This window comes from Chelonia mydas, chromosome 1 (assembly GCF_015237465.2).
Source record: "Chelonia mydas isolate rCheMyd1 chromosome 1, rCheMyd1.pri.v2, whole genome shotgun sequence".
Lineage (NCBI taxonomy): Eukaryota > Metazoa > Chordata > Testudines > Cheloniidae > Chelonia > Chelonia mydas.
The window spans coordinates 342,796,589-342,819,219 of NC_057849.1; the positions used below are offsets into that span (position 1 = coordinate 342,796,589).

Here is a 22,631-nt window from a genome sequence, read left to right on the forward strand (position 1 = left end):
TGGGTTTGCATAAAACTGACTGAAAGATGGAAAATAATTCTACTACACTGCACAGAAAAGCTTAGTCTCCAGTTCATTCTCCCAGAGTTGTCTTGACTCTGCCAGGCTAACAGAAATCAAAACTTATTTTTAGTTCATAAAGTCAGCAGATCTGTTCTGAAAGCGTGTAGCAGACAGAGCTGCGAAGGTGGTGCCCATTTTATATAGACACCGTGTAGAGTAAAGACACACTTAGCACCCTTACTTACAGAAGAGGCTCATTGTCATCCTCTGCCAATGTGCTTCAACCCTTTCACGAATGTTACCTCCCGAGGAACACTGGAGGGGTGGGCGATGGGGAGTTTTTATTCCACCCTGTCCCATGTCTTACTCCACCCTTGATCTCTGCTGAAACGGACAGTAAGAGGGCCAAATATAACGGTGGTTTTGTGATGTGGCCATTTGCCTAATAGGGACTGACTGAAATTCCATTCCACACAGATGTTGGATAGTAATAGCTACCAAACAGGACCAGATTTTTTTTACTGGCGAGCTACCAGTGAAAGCTCCATTGCCCACTGCCTATCCCCAGATCCTTCAAGTCCCTATAAAGGCATATCTTATAACTTTCAACAAAAGATTCTTTATTAAATAGAAGTTCAGTTCATTAAGAAAAACACAAAAGTAATTTGAACTTCTCATATTCCTAACTACACTTCTCTAGCAACCTTTCACCCAAAGATCACAAGGCACTCTGCAAGCACTGAGCTAACATCTGAGGTAGGGACTCATGTTTTAAAAAACGGAGAAACTAAAGATATGAATTTATCTGACTCGTGCAAGGTTACACAGCAAGCCAGTGGCAGCATCAAGGATAGACGGTAGGCAGTCTACTTTCAGTCCTTCCCTGCTCTAACCACTATTACTATGCTGCAATTCAGCAAACATTTCAGAGCACATGTCTATTAGTCACAGATAAATTCACTTCCAATGTCTGAATTTTTATGCTAGCTAATTTTTAGCATTGATCCAAAGTCTTTTGTGTGTGTGTGCTAATGTGTTAGAACTCTCCCAGTGAAACTGGTAATAACTCTTCACTTGATAATTAAGAATAATGGGCCAGATTCTTTGCTGGTGTAAATTGGCAAAGCTCCATTGACTTCACTGGAATAAATCCAACAGAGGATCTGGCTCAATAAGGTTAAGTATTTACACCTTCAGAACACTGTCAAACCATTAATTGTGATTATTAACCTCTTAGAATATTTTAAGTAGTTGGTTCTGTTTAGAGATTTCTCCTACTTGCCTGGAACTTGATTCCTTTCTGGGAGCAGCTCAAATTCAAGCACAGTAGCTTAAGCAGCAATGCTCTACATTGCCACAAGGGAGTGCTAAATTTACAGTCCTGATGTCTCACTCCTTGCATTAGCAAAGTGCAGGGAAGCAGCACTACATCACTAAAAGTGACTCTGTCCAATTTAATAGGGATATTGACTAGGTCAGTCTAGACCACGTCATCCAGAACATGGCCATGACATGAAGCCTGGTAAGCAGGTAGGGATTATTGGAGCTGATTCGGTGATACCTCAAGTCTCCGGCAGGAATGCAGAGAACTGTTTTGGAACTTTGGCAAGGTCATTGGGCTAATAAAATTAGTATGCTGCAATCATGGCTATGGAAGAAAGGATTGCAAGAAGGTTTGCAACAGCAACCCAGGGTTTTCCTCTGATAATCCTAAAGCTGGTATTGCCTAGAATACTCAATCAACAATAAAATGTTACTGAACACCAGATAACAAACAGAAAAGGGCAAGTGGTCACTCAAATTAAGGTGAGAATCAGGAGTTGCACATCCAGCCTTCAAACAGCTCTACTCCTTGTGAAGCGGATTCTACGCACAATGGTCTACACATGCCCTTTTCTAAGAATGCTGTTTTTCTACAAGAATGCTCTTTTCATTTAAACAGATCCCTCAATTAGTAGAAGAGCTTTACCCCACCAGATTATTGGCATAAAATGATGCTCTAGGAAAAGTCAGATATGCTGGAAGGCTAACAAGGATGAATAACTCTTCTTGCAGAATTCAGAAAAAAAAGCAACATTCTGTTAATATTCCCCTGCATCATCTGTTAAGGGATTTTCAATGCAAATGCTGTAAAAAGTGCAATAATATTTAGCATTTATATAGCATGTATAGAGAGTTCAAATAACTTTTTTCCAAAGTAACACAGGAATGTAAGTGACTTGCCCAAGTTCACAGAGTAAACCAGTGACCAAGTTACGCAGAACTAGAACCCAGGTCATGTTACTACCACATCTCAGCTCTAACCACAGGAATGCCAACTCAAGCCAAGAGTGAGTAATTAAAACAGGGCACTGAACCCCAAGACACGGCACTTACATACCAAACCAACAGCAGCACTATATATAGCAATGATATGCCTTCCCAGTCGTGTTTTTAACTAGCATAATATTTCACTAAGTCCCTCTGATGAAACTATATCCTTCCACTCTCATTCACAGTCCTGTGTAGGTCAATAACTGGAATTTGGTTTCTATAGGACAATTACTATAACCAGCTCAGTCTGGTTGTACATTATGTACATATTTCTTATGTATATGTATACACAGAGTATGATGGTGATACACACCTACATACACCATCATACTGTGTGTGGGTGTGTGTATATGTACAATTTTTTTATAATGGTACAATTTCTAGATCAGGACTGCAGTTCAGAATTGGAATCTCTGCAACAGAAATATGCCCTACCTAGAAATGTAAGAATTGAGATCTTTAAACTTCATTTATTGTCAGACCAAAATTCTCATTTAAAATTCTATTAATTCACACCTGTCCTCCACAAGGCTAAGCTACCCCAGAAAGAGCTGTTTTCCTGCTGCACCCGAGACAAGCTACCACCATAACCTGTAATCAAGACTCTTCCTTGCTATTTGACACCAACAAAAGCAAGGATACTGATTACATGTAGAACCTGCTTAGACCAAGAAACAAAAGTCCCTCTGAAGGTAACAATCAATTTCCCAGGAGAGTTAGTTTTCAGGTGATAAATTCTAAGACCCTTAAAAACGACAAACACTAGGATTTAGGAGACTGACCTGCTTCGACCATCTGTGGCTATATATACACTGCTTCTAACAGCCATATAGATCTTTGGCAAGATGAAATGATTCAGGCTGGAATTCATGCCAGAGCCACAAGGGTTAATGATTTCTAAATGCAGGTGCATGCTCACTTCTTTTTAAAGAAGTGAGATACAGCTCCCCTTGTCCCAGGGAAGTTGCCCAGGAGCCCCAATTTAAGACCAGCTCTGCACAGATTTACAAAGCTCAATAGCAAGTATGGCCATCAGAAGTTCTGGTTTTCACATGCTGGTTTGCCCCATCCAACCTCCCAGCTCCAGATTTCCACGATCTCTTCCCACAGGCGTGATCTGAAAAGAAACGACAGAACGTCTCTAAAATAACCAGTTCAACTAAAAGCTGTGCCACTTAAACCCCTATTCCTGAGAGGAAACAGCCAAACAAAGATGCGTTCTCTGGAGATTATGCTTCATTTACACCAGGTAAAGGGGCTTAGTCGATACCAAAAGTAAGTGACTGGGGAGAAAGAAACAATTGTACTTTGTTCTAGAAAGTCTACAGTATGGTACCTAAAGGCTGCCCTCACCTGGGCTTTAATCCCTGAATCGCCATTCACATGGTACTTCTTCTTGTTCGGCATAGCGTTATTATCTACAGCTCTTCTGCAATCCTTCCAGTCCAGTGTAGTTGCTGGCCATTCATTTATACCTCCAGCATCAGAAATCCTGCCTGCTCTGGTTTCAAGTCTCTATTCTGTTGTGCAGGGAGGAGGGCAGGTAAGGAGAGGGCTACACTTGCTTGGGTTTCCAGCTCCCCCTCCAACGGCCCATTTGGCAGGGAAGAACCCCGAGACTGAATGAGGCATTTCTGCTAGCATCTCACAAACAAGTCACAGCATTTTCCCTTTTTTGTTTTACATTGAGTGACAAAATGTTTCCCCGACCTCTCCCCCATTAGCAGCGGTTTCTAACATGGCCTGACTTGTGTGTGCATAACAATCGCTTACTTATCTAACCAGTACATTTTCTTGCTTGCTATAATTAACTTGCTAATTAGGCTCTTTTCAACTTGGGTTCTCCCCCACCTCCCTTTCCCAATGTCAGATGATTACATTAACAGAGCCTCATTAGAACAAAATTAACTCACGGGCAACTAAAACAATGAAGGCATTTGTTGGGTTGGTAAATGTTTTTCAAATGATGCCAACCCCCCATGGCAGCAAGCGCAGAGCTCTCTGTCCTTGGAACGGTCAAGCCCTTTCAGAACACAGGGTCACTTGGGGGAATGACAAGACTAACACCTGCCTCTTCGGACTACCTCTTTCTCCATATTACAGATACCCCCCAATGCAGGAGAGGGGAAAAGGAGAAGAAGGGACAAGATAGGCACAAAAAGGCACTGGCAAAGAGCACTCATACTAGTGTCGCACAGAGGGCACAGCTTTGTTACACATTTGCTAAGCAAGGATTGCCTCATTTGTAATAGAAGACTTGAAATGAGGCAGACTTCTATTTCTTACTTACTGGGTCAGATCATCATTCCACAGCTGGCTACTCTGAGCTGTTCACAGAACAATTTTGTCCCTTCTGGATGGGCTCAAGGCAATCTGCTACAGTGCTCAAGGCAGGGTTACTACAGAACTTCTATGTGTTTGTCCAGAACATTTTATACTGGGAGAGTCATAGTACATAATTGGATTAACTAATGGCAAAGTCTAAACAAGTGTGGCAAAATACAGCGAGTTTTCCACCTCCCCCCCACATCCTATGCTATCACCAAACACTTCACTGAGTCACAATAATGGGAATTTGCTCTTCTATAGCACATTTCATCAGAGGATTTCAAAGCACTTAAACAGTATGAATCACAGCATCCCTGGGAGGTAAGGACATAAAGAATCCCCATTTTATAAGTGAGGAGACAAATATTCCCTGTCTCACAAAGATGATCTACAGTAGAGATGGGAATAGAACCCAAGCATCCTAGCTTTAAGCACTAGACAACGCTCCACCACTATGAAATTTGGGTGTCATAATCTTCAGTTTCATTCATTGCTGAAAGTCAACTAATGTAGTTCTGGAGTGAAAAGTTACAGCTGTTTAATAGGACAAAGCAACACCACCCCACAGCTTATGACAAAGTGAAGAAATAGATTACATTCAATTGAAAATGCACAGAGGATTTGAGAGGTGCAAAACTATTACTCCAAATGGAAATTGCCAGGACATTGGGATTAACACCACTGCTGCATCTCAGGCTAGTTCTTCATGGCAAAAGAGGTGTGTTTTTACTATCTTACTGTAAAATCCTAGAGAAGACAGTTTTTTAACTTGACGTAGCTATTCAAGGTAAGCCATAAGTGGAGAGTATAAGGTTGACCTCCATTAAAGAGAGTGAAGTCAAAATTACCCTGCCTCGTCTCCACTAAGATTTTACATCAAGAAAACTAACTGGAACAGCTCTTTCAATGTAAAAAACACTCCCCCCAGTGAAAAGAGAGCCTAAGGCGCCAAAGCTTAACAGACTATATAACCTACAAAGAAACTACTTAACAACTTGTCAGGAAAAAAGGTTGCAACACGCTTGTTCTTTGACGAGGTTAAAACGTAGAGAACCACATTCAGTCCTACTGAAGTCCAGTGCTGTACCACAGTTTGAGAACATGGTTAACACATATTTTGAATCATCTGTACTACAAAGATTAAAGTGCCTTTAACAGTGCAATGTGCAGGAGGTCAGACTAGATGATCATGATGGTTCCTTCTGACCTTAAAGTCTATGAGTCTGTAAGTACAGGGGTTGTAATCTGGTCTTCCAACAATGTTAACATGGCCACGTTGTGTGTATGGAGTATTTTCTATTCCTGTTTGCTTTGTTAATTGTAAGTCTTAATATACTTATTATAGTATACCCATAAAAAACAGTAAGTAATATACAGAGGGGAATGCTGCAGGAAGAACTAACTTTGGAAATGTCTTGAGTGCTTGATTTTGGAAACAGCACTTGCAGGAATGCTCACTTTTTTCACTTAAAATCTCTAGTTTCTTTTAAGGAACAAAGGAAAAGAAACGGGGGCTACCGATTTTGTGCAGCCTACAAGTTCATGGGGATTTGCTACTGGAGCTTGTAAATTCCTTGCTCACAGCAAATGGACTTGTAGAAATAAAACAGGGCAAGCTCTAAATTACTCTACAGCTAATCAGAATGTAATGATCAGTAAGATCTCGATACATACCAATTTAGATGTTTCACAGTCTCGCCTTTATTTTGTTATTCCTGTGAGAAACAAGGTGATAAGAATGTCTCTTTCCAATGGGAAAATTCCCAGCCTCTCAGAACACCCAACTGGGTTAAGTGATTTTACTCAAACTTCCCAAAAAGTTCCATCGAGAAGACAAACTTAAGGCAGAGAACAAGTAACTATTATCCAAAAATAGTTTAGAAAGTTACAAGGCTGTAAAAATAACAGGATTAAAATGGAAACTGTTTGGCAATCTCACCTATAGTCGTTATGACCAGCCTGAATTATGATAATACTTTGCCCTTTATAGCACTTCCTATCAGAGGATCTCAAAGTGCTTTACTTAATGCTCCCAGTGTTCCCATGAGGAAGGTATTACCCTATTAACAGATGGAAAAATGGAGGTACAGACAGGTATGCAACTTGCCAAAGCTCATAATGTGCAGAGACTGGAATTGAACCCAGGACTCCTAGCCCTCTGAAAACTCTGCTTTAACCACTAGACTTGTGAAAAGTCCCCAGCCAACTAAGATCTCATCATTTTTCATGAAAGGAAAACCACATGACTGCAACAACACACAATACCCTGGTTACCAGGAGAGATGCTTTATATCCTGTTACACTTTCCTGCATGAAATCAGAGATGTGCGTATGGATGCCTGGTGCTAATAGCTGAGACACCTCCAAAACACACAGAACTGGCTTGCTGAGGTAGACACAATGCTTTTCCCTCCACTGTGACACAAACTCACTCCTTGCTTAGTGACAACAGCTGCCTTGCACAAAATGAGCTGTAAAATGTGAAGGTTAAGTTACTTCAGTTAACTTGTAACCCTGCCTCCTTCAACTATGTTCAAAAGACTTATGATTCATATCCTTTTTGAGGAGGGAGCTGTACGAGTGTTTCAAACTTTCTCAGGCCTTAAATTAATGTGTAATCCTGACAACTCTACTTGTTGAGCCAAGGCCTATGCTAAAGCTTTAAGTGTTTAAGATTCCAGCCCTACAGCTAAAATGTCACATGGATTCTAACTCAGTAGATTAACGTGTAAATTTTAACCCTTTGCACTTCTGAAGCACAATTTGAACTTCTCCCAATAATGCATCTTATTATCCAGACATATTGCAGTTGCCACGTCATTTGCTGTCTGGCAGGCCATAGGCATCCATCTAGAGCAGAGGTCCCCAAAGTGTGGGGACCACTCCACTAGAGCGGCATGGAGGACCATCCAGGGGGGTGCAGCAGGGCCCGGGCCAGCCCCCCTGGGGGTGGAGAGGGAGCGCCATCCAGCCCCTTCCCGCCCCCAGATCTATTCTGGTCCAGCCCCCAGCCATGTCCCCGGCTCCTGGCCCCGTCCCTAGCCTTGGCCGCTGACCGCGGCTCCGTTCCCAGCCCGGGGCCAAGGCTGGAGGCAAGGCCAGGAGTGGAACTCCTGCCCCCACTGCAGCCCGGCTGCAGCGATGCTCCCACCCCCAGCTGCGGCACCGGCTCCCGGCTCCACGTGCGCCTGGCCCCATCCACAGCCGTGGCTCTGTTCCCAGCCCAGGGCCGAGGCTGGGGGCAAGGCCGGGAGCGGAGCCACATTTGGCCATGGGCCCAGCTGCCCCCACCGCTGCCTGGCTGTGGCTCCTTCTGCCCCTGCCCCCAGATATGGCCCTGGCCCAACCCCACCTGCAGCCCTAGCCTTGATCCCCTTACTCCTCCCCCCAGCCATGGCCCCGCTCCCGGCCCCAGCTCAGGGGTCGGGTGGGGGAAGAGCATGCGGATAGAGGTATGGTGGGGGGGACCTGCAACCCGCAAAAGTTTGAGGACTGCTGATCTATAGTATTTCTAGTGTACCTAGAATCTCAGTGCAGTGATAAATGAAATGCAAATCAAATATTAGACCACTGCCTAGAATAGTACAAACTCCAGCTTGAAAGTTGAGTATATTCTACCACTTTACAGGAGACCCGGGATGGAGGTTGAATTTGGTTCTCAGACCTCTTGGATATCAGTGCCAACGGGGAGGTTGAATCGTGGTATATTTCAGTCAAGCCCACCCTCACACCCAGTGGCTTGCTCAGACTACCTCTTGCCCAAAGAGGTCCTAGCAGACGAGGAGAACTTTCACACTTGGGTGCCAGGAAAATCCCTTCCCCTCACTGCCATTCCTAGGCTTCTTCACTAAAAAACTTCCCACCATGGCCAAATTGATACAGCTCTACTGGTGGAAGTGCTAATGGAGACAAGACTCCAAGCAGATACTAGAATTTTATCGCTATGTTCATACACCTGTTCAGAGCAGGCTCAAGTACCATAGGTAAAAACGCTGCCATCTGATAGGCCCTGGTCTATATTACTGCTACCACCATAGCAACCGTGTTTGGAAGTGCGCTGGTGGGAAATTTTTAATAAAACAGCTTTGTGTGGACAAGGCCAAAGAGAGACTGGGATGACGAACTACAAAAACATTTACAAATGGAGAAAATAGTTCCCCAGACTTGTTACCAGGTCTGTTTGTAGCGGCACTGTGACAGCTGAGGCCAAGTGGCAAGGTTCTTTCCATATTATTTCAAGTTGCTCAAGTAACAAAAGGGGGCTTTGTCTTCTCCAGTATAAAATCGTAAGATCATAGAAGTTAGAGAGGAAAACACCTGTTGGGTCCTCTAGGCAGGATACATTGCCCCCAACAGTGAATGCATTTGATGTTGAAATGATACTACACTTGATCTTAGTCACAGGCCCAAAACCAGCAAGTTTTTCCACTTGTTTTGAAAGTGGTGGTGAAGTTCCTTTAATGCGCTTGCTACAGGCCATCTGCGTGCGTCGCCCGGGCACCTCTGCTCTTTGGACCCATATAGACAACACTATTCAACACACACTAGAAAGGAACAGCCTTTTCCCAGAGCAATGAGTTATCATTACAAGTGAAACCGGTTCCCTCTGTGTACTCTGAGCTATTGCCATGTCTTTAACATGAAACTGCTGAATTTTCAGAAAGAATCCATTTGCCTGGTGTTGCTGGTGTCTCACCAGCATTACCACTGCACTGAGCATGTTTTTTTGCTGAAAACAAATAAGGGAACTTTTGCTGAATTTTAAAGGGCAGATCTGAAAATCCAATACTTGATTTTACAGTTGCTGCAGGTCCCCAGCAGTACTTCTGATCCCGACCACACTGGGGTTAGAATCACATGAGCCACAACTGCATTTAAACAGGGTTTTTGCTAGCAGGATTCTTCTACCAAAATTTCCCTAGATTGGTGTGGACAGGGATTTGCTTAAGGCCAGTATTTACACTAAGCTATAGGTTACCTGAGAGGTTATCTGCGATTAAGTCATGGAGGCTGCAGAAGTCCTGGAATCCATGACTTCCAGAGACCTCCGTGACTTCAGCTCATGGTGGCTGGAAGCTGCAGGGTCCCCCTGCTGCGCACGGTGGCTGGTGGGGGGTACCGTACAGCTCCCAGTTGCTGAGGGCAGCAGGGGCCCCTGGAGCTCCGAGACATCGGTGACTCCAAACCGAGCAGCTCCCGGCTGCCACAGGCAGCGGGGGACCTTGGAGCTCCGAGCCTCCACAGGTGGTGGAGGCCCCGGAGCTCCGAGCTGGAGCCCCTGCAGCTGCCCAGCCTCCGTGGGTGGTGTGGGGACTCTGCAGCTCCCCATTTTGTCAAGGATATTTTTAGTAAAAGTCACGGATGCGTCACAGGCTTCCATGAATATTGTGTGACCCATCTGTGACTTTTACTAAAAATATCTATGACAAAATCTTAGCCTTATCTATGATACCATCTATGCACAGTCCAGATCTCCGCTTCATTGTAATTTCTACCATATTGAGGGTCACAGTAGTCCCCCAACATAGTTAACATTGGGTTCATTCTCCTCAATCATGTTCTAACCCTATTCCTGTTTTTTTCTTCAGCCCTGTAAAACTTCAAATGTATAGCACAATTCAGGGACACCTACATTACAAGACTGATTTAAATCACGTCAGGAGATTGCTGTGTTGCAACTGATTCCTCCAATGCAGTGAAAGTTATAATGTATGTGGGACCTTAAGCTTGGCTGTTGTACAACCAGTTTAAAATACACCTTGGCTGACCCATGCGAAAGGGACTAAATGTAGGGTTAGTTAAAAATCAGTGCTTTATCCAATGTGGGGACCTAGGTTAGAACAGTGATTTTTTGTAATCCCCGAACTCCCTGAATCTTAACACCCCACAACTCTGAGAGGGGTAGTAGGTTTGAAATAAAGCACCAAACCAATATGTGAATTTTGCCGTTCAGGACAATCTTTATTTATAGTGTGGTTGGACCCATCCACATTGGCTTGGCAAATCATGTTATATCTGGGTTTAGCAGAGTTCAAACTGATTATGCGTGGCTGTTAAACACAACTACAAGCTCTTTGTATATGGGCCTTGTAGCACAGACTCTTTAAAATGTATTTTCTTCAGAAAAAATACATGTCCAGATAGCAAAGAGAAACTGTTAGAGCCCTGCTAGCAACCATCACATTTAAACTTATTTTTTGCTAGCATGGGTCAGATCCCAGTATGATTACGGCACTTGTTTCTTTGTCCTAAAGATCTAGAAATTATGAATGACCAAACTAAACCTAGTTCATAAACAGAAATCCCGATTTGAAGATATTTGAATCAGTATAAAATAGACACTTCTAAAGTGTCAAACGTTATGCCAAGTTTTATCAGTGCTGACCTTCAAATGTAATAACTATTTCCCGACAGTGTGACATAAAATACAAGGTAAACTGGGGTAAAGTACAGTAGAGAATTTCACTCTGTAGAACACCAGCAGGCTGGGGAAAGAAAATGACAGGTTAATAATTACTGTAAAGCTTTTAGTGACTAGCAAAATCTGTAGAGAGACTAATTAACACTGAATTATTCCAGAGGACTAACAAAGTTCAAACCGAACCAGAACAGATCCTCTGAAAAGGTATTTTTATAGCTTTGAGTATTTACATCAGACCAGTTCAAATACTGGGTTTTGCCACTGGCTATTTGCAAAGCTTGTTGCTGCACCACATTTTGAAGTACCTACAGAAACCCAGATCTCTTGCTATAATGCTCTAGAACAAACCAAAGGCCTTTCTTAGGCTCTCTCTACACTGGCAACTGATCGACAAAACTTCTGTCATTCAGAGGTGTTAAAAAAACACTCCCTCAAAAGACACAAGTTTTGTTGACGAAAAGCTCCAGTGTGAGCAGCGCCTGCCGACAAAGCTGCCGCCGCTTGTTGAGGATGGAAGTTTTTTGCCGGCGGGAGAGCTCACTCCTGCCGACAAACAGTGGCTACACTGAGTGGCTTTCAGCCCCACAGCTGTAGCGGCACAGCCCTGTCGCTAAAAGGTGCGTAGTGTAGACACAGCCTAAGAAGAGCTCATAAGAGTCAACTTTTCAAACAGAAAGAATTTTAGGTTGTAAAACATGAGTAGCAATCTGGGAAGGAGTAATAGCTCTTAATACGGCACTCTTTTGCACTAGGATGGCATAAGCATTTTTAAACCATGGTAGGTGCACAGACACTTTCTCTGGTGGAAGCTGTCCCCCAGACACAAGCTTTAACTGTTCAAGTGCTGGCTAGTTTTCAAAACAGAATCACTATGCTGTCAACCGTTTCAAGAACTCCTAGTGTCAAAGGAGCAAAGCAGAGAAAAGGTTATTTCAGTTCTCACTGTGTTTCCTCTCCTGCCCTCTTACTGGTTGAGGTGAGGTTGAGCAGCACATGTTGCTCTGAGGATCAGTTGCCTGCTTTAAAATTAACATTAGGGAAGGTAACACAGACATAAGCAACACAGATGCCATTTCAAAGATGGAGTCCTACTTAGTAATAAACATTAAGACTGCCAACGAAATAATAAAGAGTGTTTGCTATGCATATCTTGTTCTCAGAGTAGACAATGCAATGCACCCCAGAAGATTATTCTGCACTTCAAGTGGTTTTTCCTCCATGTATCTCAGATTGCTTTATAAACATTAAGTCCTTACACAATATTCCTGTGAAGTAGGAAAATAGTATTCCCATTCCATAGATGGAGACTATTTCTAGTGCCACTTGACCTTTTACAGTTAGACTGGACAGTATATGTACAATGAAGAATAATCCTGCATGGGCAGGGAGATGGGACTACTGGATCTTGCCTGCCTCTGACTTTAATGATTCCCATTCCTGGTAAATTTTATTATACTTGAGTACAATGCAGTAAAATTGAACCTGGCATAAATCCACCTGACAAAGAGAAAGCCCCTTTAGAAATCCAGTAGTGACCGATTTGCTATGTATTAACTAAAATAATAAACTATACGTCAACTCACCATCCACTCTGGCATGTGAAAAGCAGAGGTACCTGCGCTGCTGTCCCATTTCTCCATAGCTGAGACTTTTCAAGTTTGTTCTGTAGCAAAGGGAATTGCTATTTGGATGTGCAAAAAAAAAAAAAAAATACACACACTGTACGCGCGCACTCAAACTCAAGAGCCAAGCTCCTAGCTTTTCAGGAGCTTCAGTGGCTGCACCCCCTTCCAGCACAGGCCTTCTATTCAAATCAACCTCATTAGTCAAGTGCTCAGACAGAAGACAAGCAGCTCCAAGGACTGATTCAATGCCTTGTTTCTGTTTGAAACCCTGGGCCAGATGACGCTCTCAAACACAGTTTCTCTTGTGGCTACTTCATACTTTCAGCTGGGCACTGCATGATGCACAAGCAATGAACCCCTCTCTCTACAGACTTTTAGCTCTAGTTGAGTGCAGAGTGCATGCCTGGCAACCTTGCTTTTGTGTGTGTGATATCTATCAATGGCCTGCCTACGCCCCTAAGAATACGTCACCGAAAATGCTGATACCGTGATCAATAAGGATCAAGGTCAAGAACGCACTTCTATTTTTATAGCTCCTTTTTGTACTGTATTGTAAACATGTGTCTCCTTGAATATAGCTGGATACTTGATAGCATTAAAAGTTCATGTAACTCTGAACAAAATAGCATACGAGTGCCTCTAGCTGCTAAAAATGTACTCCTGGCAAACTAGCAAAACAGTGTATTTAAAATTAACCTCTAAGTGCCACAATTTTGTATAGAACACAGTAAATATTGTTTTTAAAGAATATATGCATTTATCAGACTCAGGGAAAAGCAGTGGAGTGTATTTACTTGTCCACAGCTCCCTCTGCTGGGTAACATGCACACCCTTCTTTTTGGAACTAGCTGAAAAACAGGTACTGTATACACATCTAGCTGAAATGAATGATTATAAAGTGTTCTCATGTTCAGAAGAGTTATGGGGTCCAATGTTTGTTCACTCCACATTAAACTTGCTCAATTCACAAGTAAAATTATGGCTTTATGATCTGCTAATGCTGCACACTCAGCATGGGGTTTCTAAAGTAAGTTGGGTCTTTCTGGTTCACTCACTACCAACATTTAAGATTCTGCAATCAGAATTTAGTGAAGAATCTATCTTCAATGCACAAATTAGAAAAGAATCCAGCTCATTATTCTGTAGCTGCATCGGTTCTGCAGGAGTAAAAAGTAGTAAAAACTTTCATCATTACAGTCTGGAGAGCCATGTCTGATTACACACAAAACAGATGTTGGAATAAGGTGTCAAACAACAGTGACATTAATATTTTATCTGTTATTGGCTTTTTATAAAAGAGAAATTTCATATAACAATGGCAATCTGGACTAACTAGCTAATCTTCTTACAGAAGCTAGTTTTCCAATTATAAGCTCCAAATTCCACCCAAAAGAAACTGATCCCCTTGAAAATTTCCATGCCATTTCTCATTCAGAGAGATTTATTTCTGGGAAACCCCCCAAAAAAGAGGTTTAAAGTTATGATGGTTGACTTTTTCTCATCTCTGAATTTTTGAACAATTTCCTAAGGTTTTTTTGGCACATCATCTCCAAAATGGCTCACACTACAAACTTACAAATGTGTTTTAGCATTGCTGATAAATGTCTTCCAGTGTTTGAACACATATTAGTATTCCAACAGCATACTTCCATAACAGAACAAAACAACGGGGCAATGTTAAGGTTGGATGGGAGCTGCAAATTGGGGGTGGGGGTGTTAGTGAATGATTATATGGCAGTGGAAACCTGGCTGGATATCTTTACTGTTCATACAGAGTTTAATGTGGATTCTTTTTATTTGATAGGTATAGAATTTTTGTAAATAAAGTAATGGGGGGAGGTGCCACCTTGAATCCACTGAAATGCTGTCAAATTTAGCTCTTCTATAACAAAGTTTTTTGTCTGTAAACAATACTTTAAGACAACTGGACAGCACTCTGGCTTCTCTCTTTCTCAGAGATATTGACAGCTTCCCCTGCATGCCTCTTAGAAGTACCATGCAAGAGGATGAATACAGCACTTCACACTTACTCATTCCTCTCTCTTCCATCCTGCCCTCATCAGAGGGTATTTGGCTTCTGAAACCACCTTTCCTTAATTTTGCATTGCAAAGCTCACCTAAATGCCTGGGACAGTGTCCTGTAATCTACAGTAGTTTTCCTCTCCTATCCTCCTAGTGTATCAACAAATTTTGAATGCCAAAGGTTTGGAGTTGCCAGGTACTAGCTGAGACAGGGTCATCTGAGGCTAGGGGATAAAACTGAAACCCAAGCAGAGCATCTAGTATGTTTTGGACAAAGAGTTCTAATGAAATAGGGACAAATTCAATGCTGGGGTAAGCAGGGACAACTCCATGGAACTGGATGTAATCCTAATATGTCAGTGGTGAATCTGGCCCATAGACTAGATCAGGGGTCTCAAACATGCGGCCCGCGGGGTTATTTTCTGCAGCCCGCCAGCTCCCCGCGGCTCCCACGCCCCCAGTGCTTACCTAGAGCAGCTCTGGCCCGGCGCACACTGGGGGCAGGGCAGGCTCCCTGCCTGCCTGCCCCACGCCGCTCCTGAGGGAGCGGGAGCACAGGGGTCTGTGTGTTGCCCTTGCTTCCAGGCACCGCCCCCCACCGCTCCCATTGGCCGGGAATGGGGAACTGCGACCAATGGGAGCTTCGGGGGAGGTACCTGGAGGAGCGGCCAGGGAATTAAGAATTAAGGAAGAATTAAGCACTATGAGAATTAAGGAAACCCTGTCCTGACAAGTCTTGAGGAGCACCCTGTGTATGAAGGGGAATGGCGGGAACACGTACAGCAGGTGACCCATCCATGACAAGTGAAAGGCATCCACGATGGAGCCTGGGCTGTGGTTCAGGAAGGAGCAGAATCTCTGGCACTTCCTTTTGCCCCACCTCTGGAAAATTGAGTGAGTGATGTCCCGTCTGAGGGACCACTCGTGTCCATGGAACGAGCAACTGAGGTGGTCTGCCAGCTTGTTCTGCACCCCCGGAAAATGCGACACCTGCAGGTGTATGGAGTGGGCAATACAAAAGTCCGACAGCATGAGGGCTTCCCGATAGAGGGGAGAGGAACAAGCACCATCGTGTTTGTTTATATAGAACATTGCTGCAGTATTGTCTGTGAGCAGCAATACACACATGCCCTGCAGACCGGCCTGAAACACTTGGCATGCCAGGCGAACTGCCCTCAGCTCCGTCACGTTGATGTGCAGCGATAGCTCTGCATGGGACCAGAGGCCCTGGGTTCTGATATTGCCCAGATGCACTCCCCAACCGAGCGTGGCCAAGGGAAAGCGTGGGGTGGGGTTTTGCGAAGGGTACTCCCGCACAAACCAGCTGAGGTTGCAGCCACCATTGGAGAGAGTGGAGAACTTGAGGCATGAGGGTCACGATTGAGTCCGATGGGTCCCTGCCTGGTCTGTGCACCTGCGCTAACCACGTCTGGTGCGCCATCCTTGTGCGCATCTTCAAAAGTTGGGTTTGGGGCTGGGGGGCTGTTTGGTTGAACCCTGACCTTGGCCCAAGGAGGATTGTGGTGGGCGTTTCCTGTTATTTCTGCCCCTCCTCCTAGGTGGATCCCGCCTAGAGGGTCCCAGGTAGAAACGGGACGGGGGCTGAGGTCTAAAGGGCTTTCTCTGAGGCGCTGGGGTGTGTAGCCCCAGAGACTTCAGAGTTGCCCATGAGTCCTTCAGGCTATGCAGACACGTGTCCGTATTTTGAGCAAACAGGCCCTCACAGTCAAAGGGGAGGTCCTGAATTGTATTTTGGACCTCAGCTGGGATCACTGAAACCTGAAGCCATGCACTCCGCCTCATAGCGATGGCGGTGGCCATGGTTCTAGCTGCAGAGTTTGCTGCATCCAGGGCTGCCTAGAGGATGGTCCTAGAGACCACTCTACCCTCCTCAAGGAGCGCAGCGAACTCCCTGCGAGAATCAGCTGGGATTAACTCCTGGAATTTAGCCAACGAGCTCCAGGAATTGAAAGTGTAACAGCTAAGCACTGCCTGCTGATTTGCTACCCGAAGCTGGAGACCCCCAGTCAAATAGACTTTACAGCCAAAGAGATCCAGCTTCTTGGCATCATGTGACTTAGGTGCGGGGCCTGGTTGACCCTGCCACTCCTTGTGGTTTGCCGCATCAACCACCAGAGTCCCCAGTAAACAGATGCTCATAGCCCTTTTGTGGCACAAAGTAGCATCTCTCGACCCCTTTAGCCGTTGGTGGTATAGAAGCCAGGGTTTGCCAGAGCACCTTCGTGGTGTTCTGAATTGTCCTTATGAGGGGCAAAGCTACTCTGGAAGGATCCTCGGGGGTGAGGATGTCCACTATCGGATCTGAGTCCTCCATAACCTCCTCTGCCTGGAGGTTGAGGTTGACTGCTACCCTCCTAAGCAGGTCCTAGTGGCCTTGGTATCCATTGGTGGTAGAGTGGTGGAGGTGCCCGCCACCGCCTGGTCTGGCAAAGAGGAGGAAGAAGTTCCCAGGACAGGGTCTTCCTGCTCCTCGGGTTCTGGAGGCCGAGTCAGGTACCTTGGAGCACCCCGCGACCGGAGGTTCAGGGAGAGGAGAGGCCATGCTTGACTGTGGCCACTCAACAGCCCTGTCCTGTAAGGGATCCTCAGGGGCCCTAGGGGTGTGGCATGCCATCGACGTCGCTGATGGAGGGGCACCAGGGGCCAATACCATTGACACTGGCCTAGATTCCTGACCTTGAGCCTGGTGGTAGGCCCGGGGGGGTCCAAAAAGGCCATTGCACTGGGCCCTGCCACTGCAGTGGCCAAGTGGCGACTCGTGCCGGTTATTCCACCGACCTACGGTGCCGGGACTGGGAGTGGCTGCATCGGGACACAGACAATTCCGCGTCTGACTCTGACAAGTATTCTGTACCTGACCATGGGGGAGTGGAGCCCGACGGTGCCAGGGAATGGTACCAAGGAGATGGAGATTGGCGCCGCAACATCATAGGCTTCCCCGATGATGAATCAACGGCGGCGCTCCCGCGAGTGCCACCAGTGCCACCATTGGGGTGGGAGGGATAGCTCAGTGGTTTGAGCATTGGCTTGCTAACCCCAGGGTTGTGAGTTCAATCCTTGAGGAGGGATCTGGGGCAAAAATTGGGGATTGGCCCTGCTTTGAGCAGGGGGTTGGACTAGATGACCTCCTGAGGTCCCTTCCAACCCTGATATTCTATGATTCTATGATCGGTGTTGCGGCCAGTGTTGTAATCGCCCGCGATGCTGTGCACGACACCACAATTGGTGCCATCGCCGTCACTACTGGCAGTGCCTGAGTTTGCGGGGCCAGGTACTGAGCCGTCATAACAATGAGGTCTCGAGCCGCCTCATATGCGTCTGGAGTGGAGAAGAGATCAAGCTCTTCCTCCAAATCGTCATGGGTAGGAGAATCTGTTCTCGCCGGACTCAACGGCTCTGCACCTGGGGCCGGAGTCAACCATGCCGGTTCTGAGGGACCAGACCTAGGGTGTCCCGCCAGAGGACGCACCCCTCTGGAATCCCCCCTCGGCTTCCTGCCCAGGGAACGTCCCGTGTGGTTTCTTTTTCTTATGCGGCACTGGAGACTGTGAATGGTGCCGCTGTGAGGCACTGGCCTTGCGGGCTGGGGAGCGGTGCCAGTGCTCCCTGGTGGAGTCCTTCCTCGGTGCCGGGACATCCCGCACCGAGGGTGCCGGCATCGGCTCAGGCTGTGGCTGAAGGGCCGACTCCATGAAGAGGAGCTTCAGGCGATAGTCCTGCTCCCTCTTAGTCCTGGGTCTGAAATAGGGCACTTATCTGTCTGATGGCCCTCCCCGAGGCACTTGAGACAGGCGGCGTGCGGATCACTTGTTGGCAAAGGTTTTGCACACCTCTCGCACGCTTTAAACCCCTGCGACCGAGGCATGCCCCATAGCCGGGGAGAGTAGAACGGGGCGGAAACCCCTCGAAGTACGTAAACTAATCTAATCTACAACTATTAACTACTAACAAACAACTATGTACACTAGAAACCAGGGAACCACTAAGTAAGGCACTTGCAAAGCAAGAGACTAAGCTGTTCCAACGACCATCACGGGCGGTAAGAAGGAACTGAGCAGGTGCCGGGTTGGCAGCGACATATATACACTGCCATGAAGGCGCCACTCTAGGGGTCTCCACAGCCGACCCGATGGGTTCCGCTAGGGAAAAGCTTCCAGCGAACGTGCATGCAGCGCGCACACACACCTATTGGAATGCACATGAGCAATCACTCAACGAAGAACCAGTGCTTCCAGCCCTGCTAACACTTGCAGCTATTTCTCAAACTAATGCTCTCTCATTAGCCTTCAGAAGATTTAATTGGAAACTGATAATTGATTGCTCCTCTCAAACAGTGAAACAAAAAGCATCGGTTGAAAAGTTTAAAAAGAAATTAATTTTTAAAAGTCACTTGCGGGCTGACTATATGTATTAGTAACTCCAATAAGGAAGTCAGTATTATTCCACTGTGCTCAACAAACTAATGAAATATTAATTCAAAGAATTCTGAATCTGCTGCAAATCTTGACTTCTGCAATCATTACATTTTTGAATCATTAGTATCTGGTGTGTGTTTTTATATATTCTTGTACTCACAGAAAATATAACTCATGTAAAAACATCATACTTGGAAAATACTTCCAATATCAGATGAAATAAAATGGATTACTTCCAAGCCTTGTTAGGCTAAGATCTTTGTGCCAGGAACTTCATCTCCACATCTGTCTGTAAAGCACACAGAACACATTTTAAGCTAAATAAAAATAGTTCTACCACCATTTTCTTGCATGCTGGACCTACTAAACTTGCATTGCTTCCTATACCCTTATTTTAGCCGAGGAAAGGCATCCCATGATAGGAAAAGGCAGATAATGAATCCTGGTCCCCTAGATATCCTAAAAAAAAATCAGACCTTGAAATCTATAAGAAATGAACTGGTCTTAGTCCAGTTCCCACTGCAACATATCATAAATGACCACCACAAAATAGGTACCATCTTAGACAGCGTGAGCAAGCAGTTCAGTATGTTGGCAAAACTCCCATTGACTTCAAGGAGGGAGTTTTACCTGTTTAATGTACTGCAGGAGCCCACAGAGTAAAAGGAACAGAATGAGTAAGAATGCACCATGTTCCTCTTGCCCCGGGTCAAGGATAAGGCTTTAAAAAGAAACTTGCCCTGCTACAGAACTATTCTGTGGATAGAGAGCTCCAGTATCCAGGACTCTTAATTTAGCATCTTTCATGAGTGAAATTCACCCCGTGCAGAGAGCTACCACAAGCCCTAACGTGCACAAGAAACATCACTTTCTTTGTCACTCTGATCATCAGAAAGATGCTGAACCATATTCAATAAATAGCTCTCTCAGTTAAATGAGCCTTGGACTAGCAGAACAGCTGAAGGCTTTAAAAACATTTGGTAAACAAAATTTAAACAGAGAGGTGAAATGCTCACTGGGAAGGACACCCAAGGACAGGCTTTCACCTAGGAGTAACAAGTTTGAGAGAGGAGAGGAAAAGTGATTCCAAAGCCTTATGTAAATAGAGCTTTAGAGCCTGCTTTAATAAACACTTTCCCTGAAACCACAGAGGAAGACACGGCCTGAAAAATTAGAAATATTAAGAGGTCTCTGTTGGAGCTCATAGAAATTCTTGGCTCTACAGAATAACGGATCCAATCTCTGTTGAAAACTTGAATAAAACTTAATGACAGACAGAGTCTCTTCAGTAGAACAACCAAACAAGGCAAGCCTCAGTAAGAGATGTTTGGCAATTAAACAAGAAGGAAGTTTAACGTGAGAAGACAGGCAGTGAAAACTCTACACGGACACTAGGGGGTGCTGAGAGTCTGCAGAACAACAGCATTTATTCCTTATTTAATACATTCAACTTAATGGTTGCAAAAAAACTTCCAATTTACACCTTTCTGTGGGAACTCTAGCGTTAGGGGACAGCAAGCTGGGCAACTGCCTGGGGCCCCATGCCACAGTGGTCCTTGCAAAGCTACAGAGCTCAGACTCCAGCTTCAGCCCCAGGTGGCAGGGCTCAGGGGCTGGGGTTTCAGCCCTATGCAGTGGGGCTTCAGCTTTCTATCCTGGGCCCCAGCAAGTCTAATGCTGGCCTTGCTTGGCAGCCCCCCTGAAACCTGCTCACGGCCCCGCAGTGGGCCCTGGTCCCCTGGTTGAGAACCACTGTCTTACACCATACAGCTCCACTTGGAGACATTTATCGTTATGAACAGCACTGCTTTAATGAGAGAAAGGAGAAAAATTAATAAGGGCTCCCTCAAAAGAAGGCCATTACTCTGGTGCCAATGTACAAAATGAAGCAGGAGTGGGAAACTTAGTACCCACTGTGCCAACTTTAGAACGAGCCTGCATTATTTCTATTCAACAGATGAGATCCCAGGAAAGAGTACATTAAATGCTCAAACGCACACATTGTTTTCCCACCTGTTTGAGCAAGGTATTTGCTGTTAAATGGACTGGAACCCTATTACACATTTACTTTTAAATAAGTACTTTCAGTGTTTGTAAATTAATGATCTCCATGTACGCCATGCCAGTTCCAAGCTCTTTGGAACATTGTGGATGAGGGCCTAGCTCAGAGAGCAACCTTCTTTAGGTAGGAAGCCTGAATGGCAACACTTTTCACAGAAAGTCCCACTTTACGTGATCCTGCTAATGGTGAGTTTGAGAGTCTATGTAAGACATTCCAGTAACTAAAATACTTAAAAGAAGTGCAGCAATTGCTTGCAAGAATGTGTATGCAGGAGAATACAGAATGGATTTTCTCTGTCTGTAGAGTCCTCTGCAGTTCATCCTCTGGACTCAGAAGGCCCACCACTAAACACAGTGGAGTTCAGCATAAGGAAATGCCTTCTACCGGTGCCAAAGACTTCCTCAATTAGACGAGCTGCCGAGCTAATGAACAGTTACATTTAGAAAATTAATTCTATTATAACTGAATAAATAAATAAATGATAAAGCCCTCACCTAGCTCTCCTGCAGTGCTTTTCATCCATAGATCTTCTAGCACTTTACATAGGAGATAAATATCATTCCCATTTTACAGATGGGAAACTGAGGCACAAAGGTGAAGTGGTTTCCCGAATGTCACCCAGCAAGCCAATGGAAGAGCCAGGAATTAGAATCCATGTCTCTTAAGCCCCAGTCCAGCTAGCCCTACAATGACTGCATTTTGATAAATTACTAAAATCCAAGGAAGTACAACAGAAATTCATATGATTGGTTTGTCTATATATTCACCTTAAATACTTCATGACAATGAGTTTATAGACCAAGTCCAAATGCCCAATGAAAATCTAGGGAATCTAAGTGTATGTCACCTTTCCAGGGACATAGAGCATAGCCTATAACTTCTAATCACCAAAAAGGGCATTCAAACTCACCTTCCACCCATTCAAAACACTCTAACAAAACGATTTCAGAGGCCGAAAGAGGGCTAGACACAAAAGCTGTACCTCTCTAACTGGTATAGTTAAAGCAGCATAACTGGATGGAATTATATCAGTATAAAGGTGTTTATATCTGTGTAGTTTAGTCCCATATAGGAAGGGGAATAAGCTATGCTAGTATAACTACTCTGGTATAAGACAGTTTTATAACAATTTATCCACATTCGCATTACGGGTTGTACCAAGTAAGCATTTCACAAAAAATCCCACAGCCCTAACCAAAATAATTATACCACTATAAAAACTGTATAAACCAGAATTTATACACTAGTTACATTTAAGGCTTTCTAAACTTGAGGTTTTTTACCTGAGGTTTACTGATTGCCATTTAACTTGAGGTAGTTAACACATTTTCAGAGGCTGGCCTGAATTTAAGCAAAGGGCTGGTCTACACTAGAAAATTAGGTCAACCCCACCTATGTTGCTCAGGGACGTGAAAAATCCA

General features: G+C 44.8%; 1 protein-coding gene across 6 annotated transcripts in view; it reads right to left on the bottom strand.

Annotated features, from left to right (window-relative positions):
- The window catches only part of AHCYL2 (adenosylhomocysteinase like 2), a 198,095-nt gene that overhangs the window by 65,101 nt on the left and 110,363 nt on the right, over nt 1-22,631 (bottom strand). For 2 of the 6 annotated variants that reach the window (XM_037889426.2, XM_043521305.1), the window contains exon 1: nt 3,670-3,967. The exons of 2 other annotated variants lie outside the window; for them this stretch is intronic. In XM_037889426.2, the coding sequence (XP_037745354.1) occupies nt 3,670-3,723 (54 nt within the window). In that variant the 5' untranslated portion in view covers nt 3,724-3,967. Of the gene's footprint in view, nt 1-3,669; nt 3,968-12,648; nt 13,114-22,631 lie in introns of those variants that run through there. 2 more of the 6 variants (XM_043521301.1, XM_037889424.2) reach the window with 2 other exon arrangements.